This window comes from Chinchilla lanigera, unplaced genomic scaffold (assembly GCF_000276665.1).
Source record: "Chinchilla lanigera isolate Chin_1 unplaced genomic scaffold, ChiLan1.0 scaffold00019, whole genome shotgun sequence".
Classification (NCBI taxonomy): Eukaryota; Metazoa; Chordata; class Mammalia; order Rodentia; family Chinchillidae; genus Chinchilla; species Chinchilla lanigera.
Window position 1 is genome coordinate 8,419,715 of NW_004955420.1, and position 9,108 is coordinate 8,428,822.

Genomic DNA, 9,108 nt, shown 5'->3' on the forward strand with positions numbered 1-9,108 from the left:
ACTATTTGTGGCATGTATAAGAAATGGAGTATAATATATATTGTAGAAAATTCATGATTATATAAAGATGTTAAAGCTTAATATTTATTTATACAGTATTCCTTAGAAGTAAATTCATAGATAAAAATTGAGTGAAAAATTTTACAACACTTTTTTGATAGATACTAAGAAACAAGGAGATGGATCTTTTGCAAATGGGAAGGGGACCAAAATGCAGAAGGAGTGGAGGAAAGGGGGGAGTAGAAAGAATAAAGATGTGCTGTGTACATGTACAGCTTCTCACAGTAAATGTAATCATTGTGTACTGCAAACATACTAATAAAACATTTTTAAATATTTAAAATTTTATAACATGTTTAAAACTGTAAAGTAAATTTGAGGATAAAAGGAGTAACAAAGCTGAGGTGCCTAGTAAAGTTTCTAACTATTTTAAAGGCTTGAAGAGTGTCGAATTATGTCTTCTGCAAAAAGGCCACTGTGGTTGAATTGGGAGAACCCAGACATCATGTCAGAGTTACTGTTTCAGAACAATGAGATCATCTTTAAAAATGGGGATGGTAAGGAAGAGTACTAATGAGCTTATGATGTATGAATTTAGTTATCTTTTTATACACAGGATATTTATGAACCATGAAAACTGTTGAAAGCCATTTAAGGAACACACATTTGATAAAATGCAAACTATTAAGTAGATGTCTTAACCTTTGCAATACACATGTGAAGAAATTCAGGAAATGTGACCTCAAAATAAGAAATTTTGGTTTGCTGACGACTTTGAACTTTAGAACACTTGGAGAACGCAAGCAGGCAGGCTTTCTCTCATGTCTCCTCATCTGCCTAAAGGTGGATCTTCCAACACGACTCACATGTCATGAACCTAATCAACCAGGAAAGATCAACTGGAGGTTTGACTCCTAACAATTCTTAACCTTAACTTTGTTTCTTTTAACTGATTATACATGTGTAGGGGAGGAAAAAAACGTCTTCCCTCCACCCTTCTAGGTTTCTGGGCTGAGCTACAAATTAATTTGACCTAAGACAGACTAACCAAGAAGAACACCTATATTTAGTTATGTACTTATGCATGGGAGTCTCACAAAGTATAAAGCTCAAAGAAAAGTCAGATGATTAGACCTTATATAACATCTGAGTTACCAGAAAAAGTAAGGGCTTGGGGCTTTTGAAGGAGGATAATGATACAGTTATGGAAGGTAAGAAGAGCAAAGATAGGATGAATAAAGGTTGTCCTGATGTGCAGTTAAAAAACTCTCAATACAAAAGCTGTCTCGGAGCAGCCCTCAGAAGAAGTGATTAGTCTTTGTAGGCCTTGTGCGACCTTCAGTTGATCTCCCCTGCTTGAAGTGGCATTTCCTGAACTCCTGAATCAAGTCATGAAATTAGTTTCTGTTATTTGCTTAATTGTCATTTACATGAGTGGTGTGAGTATCCAGTCATTCCTTAAACGCTCTGTGTGCTGGATCCTTGGTTATAGTAATAAGCAAAACAGGATCCTTGCTCTCTTGGAGCTTACAGTCTAATAGGGAGAAAAAGGACATTAAACAAATAATTTAAAAACCAAAATTACATTCATGGTACGAAGAAAAAGTATAGTCTGCTAAGGAGCCATATAAAATGCTCTAATTTATGTGGAGAATAGACTGGAGGGGGGATAGGGTAAGAGCACCAGTGGCTTTCCATTAGGTAGGGACAACTCAGCAGGGACTTCCGTTGATCCGAGTACTTCAGCATAAACATGTTCAAATTTAAAGATTCAGCAAAACAGATACTTTCAGTATGCATAACACTTTTATGAATTATGCAGTCAGTTTTTATGCACAAGTTTTTGCCAATACTTTAGAAATGGGTTGAAAAAATCAAAACATTGCTGTCTTACTTGTTATTTTGAAGAGTAAATATAGCTCTATTTTTTTCCCACTTGAGAACAATGTGGTGGCTTGATCCCCTAATTTATATTGATAGTGTTAAGTGCTGATACATATTATTTGAATTTCAGATTTACGGCAAGATATGCTAACACTTCAGATTATTCGCATTATGGAAAATATCTGGCAAAATCAAGGTCTTGATCTTCGGTAGGTAATCAGTAAAGTAACTGACTTGAGGACAGTTAGACTGAAATAAAGCTATTAAATAATGATAAAAACATATAGAAACATAGATCTATAAAGAAATATATGTAGTGGTAATTATCAATTGATTGCAGGATGATAGTGTTCATTTGTCCTCTCACTTGGCTTAGCAGAGTTGATGAGATTTGAGCTCAGTAAGAAGAGGTATCTCTCTTTCGCTAGAGAGGATGGCAGTTGCCTCTGGAGTGTCAGCGTTAGGAATAGGACATGGGAGACACCAGTGTTACAAAGCTCTTTTTTTATTCAGAAGAGTTTAAAAGCGGGTCTTCCAACAGAAATGTTCTGATTCTGAAGCTTTATCCATCCTCTAATGTTAAATCAATTTTGCAGGAAAATTTATGAAAACAACTAAAATTATCAGTTTACTGGTTTCTGTGCAGCTTTCTACAGTAATCAGTGTGTATCACCTTAATTTTTCTGTCATGCTTCATCTTCTAGCAGTTCTCACTTCTAATAGTTTTTTCTTCTCTGACCTTCTCTTTGGAAATCCTAAGTGCTCTCTAAAGGTACCTTTGTCTGTAAGTGGGGATGAGTGGAGTCCTCCTGCAGCAGTGAGGTAGGTTAGGTAGAAATAGCAAGTGATACTACATTCAGGCTTACTTGTATGCCTTGTAAGAGGGTGGCAGTAGCTAGTATATGGGAAAGAATCCGTGACATAAAGTAGAACTCCCTTATTGCAAAGAAGAAAATGGATGTTTCGAGTAACAAAAGGCACGAAATTAAGTCACCAGTTTTAAATTCTTAATTCTGGATTCATTGCTTGATCTCTGCTGCTTTGCAGAGACAGTGTTCCTTTCTTCGTAGTACTTTCTGTGTCATGAGAGATCCGCATCCCACTAGCACCACCACTTCCAGAGGAGTTGCATGTAAAACGTATTGCAGAACTAGAAAGGGTAAAAGATTTAACTAAATAACTCATTTAATTATAAATTAGAGGTTGCAAACAAAAGTATCATAAGGAAATTCATTGGATATCAGTCTAAAATATTTTAAGTAAATTTAGTTTCATTTTAAGTAAATAGCATTTCATTTCAATAAAATCATATCAGTACTTTTATTTATCCTTGGCAGAAATGTAATTCAGGTTCAGGTTATTTATAACTGCTTGCTTTCTTATATGAGATTTATAGAAAAATTTGACTCTTTATGAAAGTACTCAACAAGAATAAAACAAAAAAATGAAATAAGAGAAAATGAGCTAGAATACAGGGCAGTTCCCAAGGCAGTTCAGGAAGAAATTCTATCAGAAAAATGGGCAAGGGTATAAGAGGCCCAGAGTAAGTGACTGCACAGAACCCAAAACCGGGGAGAGAGTCACAGTTTGTAATACCAAGCGCCCAAGAAAGTTTCAGAAAGCAAAGGCTATGGTTACTCATGGTTAGCTTTGAAAAGAATTTATACTAGAATAATAGGCATCGAAGCTAGGCTGTAGGAAATTAAAGAGAGAAAATGAAAATAAGTATATACTCTTTTAGGAACATCAGTAAAGGAAAGGTGGACAGAATGGACCATAACATGCGAACTCAAAGGAAGAAAAACCATACTTTGAGTACTTATGTGCAACTTGGATGCCTTTTTTTCCATTGTCATTTTGTCTTCATGTCTATCCTTAACTGTGTGTACTGTTTAATTTTTTTAACTTAATATTTGATGTAATAAAATAAGTACCTTAAAAAGTACTTCTGCTACGTTCCACAATATGATGATTATATTGAAGAAAAGTATTTATGGGATTCTCTGAGTTACACTTTTTTCATGGAATATCATTTTTATTTTAATAACAGACAAGCAGTAGTTATTCACACATGGGTATTTGGCAGACAGTTTCTTGAGGGAAAAAAAAAAAATGCGGTCTCTTCAAGGAAAACAGCTGTGGCAGTATTTGTTGCCAACAATAAAATTTGAGCTTTCCAGCAAAAATCAGAATTTTGAAAGACTTGTAACTGCCACTGAACTTAAAGACTTTTCTGATGAAACTGGTGATAATATTAGTAATTGCAACTTTTTATTATGGTAAGAGGAAAATACAGATTGGCTACAAAAGCATATATGAAGCCGGGCATGGTGACACATGCCTATAATTACAGCACTTGGGAGGCTAAGGCAGGAGGATCACTGCAAGTTCAAGGCCAGTCTGGGCTACATAGTTCAAGGCCAGCCTGTACTACATAATGAGACCCTGTCTCAAAAAGTCCAAAAAGAAAAAAAGCATATATGAAAATCCAAATGGCTATAAAATTAGACATTAGAAATTTTTGAAGATATATGAGTCATTCTCATTAAATGATTTTTATAAAAGTCCTACAACCAAAAATTTGAGAACTGCTGCCCTAAAGTTTCATTTAGATGTCAATGAAGCGTGCTTAAATTCATCTGTATTGTTGAAGTCATAGTGTTTATATTTTTATTGTTGTAATTTTCTTAATGCTTTTCAGACATACAATTAAAAGTTACAATAAGTGGTAGATAATTTTGAGGATTTTTCTAAGGATTGGTTTGTCACATTTTAGAAAAGAAAATTAGCTTAAGACAGAAAAGGTCAGGCATGACCAACTTACAAATAGAATATTCATGTTTTAGCTGATAAAAAAAAAGTGTTTTAAAATTCCGCCACTGTAGCTGTGTTGCTCCTCTTTCAGAATGCTGCCTTATGGTTGTCTCTCCATCGGTGACTGTGTCGGACTTATTGAGGTGGTGAGAAATTCTCACACTATCATGCAGATTCAGTGTAAAGGTGGCCTGAAAGGTGCACTGCAGTTCAATAGCCACACACTGCATCAGTGGCTCAAAGACAAAAACAAAGGAGAAATGTGAGTTCATGAGTCTGTCTTCCTGTAAGTTTTGCTAGATGAGTCAGATTGTGGTTGAGTATAAGCCAGAAAAAATAATTGTACTCACGCTGGAAAAGCATATTCTCAACTTCTGAAATGTTTGAGGTTATGTTTAAATGATCAGAATTGCTTAAATTTGATAAAATTATATATGTTCAACGTATATATCTAAAATGTTCTTACTGCTTATTTTTCAAAAAAATTTACATTCAAACTTTTAATTCTTCAATAAAATTATTAGTTTTTGTTTTTTTTTTTAAGCACTGAAGGTAGAATGCAGGGTCTTTCTACTGAACAATATCCCCAGCCCTTTTTTATTTTAAAATAGGACCTTGCTAAGTCCTCCTGCCTTAGCAGCCCAGAGTGCTGAGATGACAGTTATGCACCACCATACCAAACTGAAAACAAATACTAATTTTAATGATCAGAGTATTTTTCTACTGTGACAAGAATCATGCTTTGGTCAAGGAGAATCTGGAAATTTCCTTCGAAACCCTTGACAACCTAAGAATCTCAAAATTCCTCAGGTTTTCTGACATAATTACTTCCTACTCTGTTGTGATTATTTTCACAGTTTTAAGAGAAACTTCACCCAGTTTGGCCTAGATCACTCTGTTTTTCCACACTGCTGATGAGGTGCTTATTTCTTCATTGTAGATACGATGCAGCCATTGACCTGTTCACACGTTCATGTGCTGGATACTGCGTGGCTACCTTCATTTTGGGAATTGGAGACCGACACAATAGTAACATCATGGTGAAAGATGATGGACAAGTAATGGCTTTTTCTTTCTAAAATGTGTTGGTGTTCCTAAATTTACTAATTGAAGGAATTTTATATTTGTGTGTGTCAAGCTGTAACACAATTTCTTATTTTTAAAAGCTGTTTCATATAGATTTTGGACACTTTTTGGATCACAAGAAGAAAAAATTTGGTTATAAACGAGAACGTGTGCCATTCGTTTTGACACAAGATTTCTTAATAGTGATAAGTAAAGGGGCCCAGGAGTGTACAAAGACCAGGGAGTTTGAAAGGTAAGCTCGGAAATCAAAGTACAAAATAAAGAGTTCTTGCTGTAATGTCAGAAACAATTGATATTTTTTGAGCAGTTTAAAATAATAGGTGTTATTTAGCAAAAAGACAGTGTTTTAGTTTTTATATTTAATTATTTTAAGGAAAATGGGAATAAAGACTAGTTATTGAGTTCATAATTAAGGCCTAAAAAGTAGTCCTTAAGCTTAATAACACAGTTTTTTATTTACTGCTCTTCAGATAATTAGACTCTGCCTTCTCTGTCTTCACAAATAATGTATAATGCTTAAAACATTTTATAGTTATTTAACTTGAAGAAAGGCAACCAACTATAATTACCAGGCTTATTCATAGTTTTCCTTATTACTTTACATTATTGATCTATCTTAAAACTTGAAGTACTTTCATAAAAGTCTGTTCTATCTATAACTCAGTCTTCTGACTGTAGCTGAAACCCTGAAGGCTTTAATATGGACCAAGCCATATATTTAATAAATACTTACTAAATTCCTGATGTGTCAGACATGTGCTTGTGATAAAGCAAAAGAAAAGTCTCTTAACGGAGCTTGCATTCAGGTGGGGTCGAGGAAATAGAGGTGTGTTGGCTAGGGAAGTGGGGAGAGAGTAGTGCTACCTTTTTTATAGCCTTGTCCAAGTAAGCCTCTGAATTGTGTGACATTCAAGCAGAGACCTAAAGGTGTCAGTGCCATTTGCTCTATACTGACCAAACCATTCTTGCTACTTACAGGTTTCAGGAGATGTGTTACAAGGCGTATCTAGCTATTCGGCAGCATGCCAATCTCTTCATAAATCTTTTCTCAATGATGCTTGGCTCTGGAATGCCAGAACTACAATCTTTTGATGACATTGCATATATTCGAAAGACCCTAGCCTTAGATAAAACTGAGCAAGAGGCTTTGGAGTATTTCATGAAACAAATGAACGATGCACACCATGGTGGCTGGACAACAAAAATGGATTGGATCTTCCACACAATTAAGCAGCATGCATTGAACTGAAATGATAAGTGAGAAACTGAAAGCCCAATGTCTGGATTTTACACTGCACTGTTAATAACTGACAGCAGGCAAAGACTGATTGCATAGGAATTGCACAATCCATGAGCAGCATTAGAACTCACAGCAAGAAACAGAAATAAAATACTCCATAATTTAAATAATGTAAATGCAAACAGGGTTTGATAGCACTAAACTAGTTCATTTCAAAGTTAAGCTTTAGAATAATGCGCAATTTCATGTTATGCCTTAAGTCCAAAAAAAAAAGGTAAACTTTGAAGATTGTTTGTATCTTTTTTTAAAAAACAAAACAAAACAAAACCCCCCGAAACATATAGCAGTGATGGAGAAGGAAAAAGAATGACGTTCTATGTGTCCTGCAAATGTTTTATGTTTTGAAATGTGGATACAACTAAGGCTGTTACTGCATTAGGTGTACGTAAATGAGTTTATGTTAAATTACATAAGATTGGAAAAGAATGAAAATTTTTTATTTTCCCATTGCTGTTCAATTTACAGTTTGAAGTGGGTTTTTTGATTCCTTGTTTAATGAAGAAAAATTCTTTGGGTGGAAGGGACTCTTGTGATTTCACCAGAGACTTTTTCTTTTTAATAAATCAAATCTTTTGATTATATGGGGTCTTATCTGCAAATTTTAGAAGCAGTCACAAATGAGACCTGTTATACCATGGTGTTTTTGTTGGACCTTTTTGTTGTTGGTTTGTTGCTGTTATTGTTTTCTGACAGTATTGACAAGATCTGACTCTTATTTTCTAGGGAAATTCTGGGCTCCCACAAACTAAAATAATCATCTTAGAAAAAAGAATGAGCAAGAATAGTTCTTGTTCCAGAACTGTACAGTATTCACCTTAATTATTCACCTTGGTTTTTTTTCTCCTTTTGCAATTGAACTGAATACATTTTTTCATGCATGTTTTCCAGAAAATAGAAGTGAGTATTAATGTTATTAAAAAGATTATTTTTTTTATTAAAGGCTATTTATATTATAGAAACTATCATTAATATATATTCTTTATTTACATAATCTGTCCCATAGTCATGCATTGTTTTGCACCCAAATTTTTTATTGTTTGTAGCAGCATGATTACCCTTCCTCTTGGTCTATAGGTGAGGCTTGAGCACCATCCCATTTATACCAGTACCAAGGTATAACTACTACAGAAAGCAGATTGAACTTCGCCCTCTTTTCCTTTCTTTTTATTTTCACATGGTTCCCTTATCTTCCATCCTCTTTTAGTTGGAATGACTCAATCATGTGAAATTAGCTACCAAATTACACAATTTAGAATATCATCCTGACTGCTTAAACCCCCTCAACTGAGATCTGCTCAGGAATAATAGTACTTTATAATACTGGAGAACAGAAACCATGAACTTTTTACTTTTTAAAGCTATTTATCCACATTTCAATATTAAAAGTAGGAAATGAAATCATTTTCAGATCATATCCCATTTCCCAAGTGGCCAGGTCTCATTCCAACTTCTTTAAATCCCATTTGAGAACAGAACACATTCTTAAACATTTTGAAAAATATTCACCCAAGATGTAGGAGCTAATGCTAGTCATCATTCTAGGGTCTGATATTCTATTCAGTATTTGAAGTGAATGACCCATGTTCTAAGAAGTAGCTTTAGCAAATTCCCAGGTGCCACACCAAAAAAGAAAAAAGTGCAATAATTTACTGACAGTTTTCTAGATTAGGCATATTATTGGAGAACAGCTTTATAAAGAGTACACATTGTATAATCTAGTATAACAGCATCTCTTTAAAAATATTCACCTATGAAATCAGATACCTATAGAAGTCTTGAATAGTGAACAAGGGACTCTAATACAATACTCTTAATATCTGGCTATTTTAGAACCCTGAAAGGGCATAGTTTGTGAAGATTTAGATACTTCATTAAAGCATGTATATAATGCCAACATGAAAAAAAATTGAAGATTAGGGGCACTTATTTCTGTGAACAGTCTTGAAATAGTTATGCAGAATTTAATCTCATGTTTTAAGTTGGAAACCAGATTGATTTTTCTGCAAATAGCAGTTTCATTTTTT

The 9,108-nt window shown here is 34.3% G+C and overlaps 1 protein-coding gene across 1 annotated transcript in view; it reads left to right on the forward strand.

Annotated features, from left to right (window-relative positions):
* The window catches only part of Pik3ca (phosphatidylinositol-4,5-bisphosphate 3-kinase, catalytic subunit alpha), a gene marked incomplete in the record, with an annotated part of 71,610 nt that extends 64,300 nt beyond the window's left edge, over positions 1 to 7,310 (forward strand). Inside the window, 6 exon segments of the mRNA XM_013513381.1 lie at positions 436 to 557; positions 2,015 to 2,093; positions 4,790 to 4,960; positions 5,639 to 5,756; positions 5,865 to 6,016; positions 6,763 to 7,310. Of these exon segments, the coding sequence (XP_013368835.1) occupies positions 436 to 557; positions 2,015 to 2,093; positions 4,790 to 4,960; positions 5,639 to 5,756; positions 5,865 to 6,016; positions 6,763 to 7,033 (913 nt within the window).
* Between the last annotated feature and the right edge of the window lie 1,798 nt (positions 7,311 to 9,108).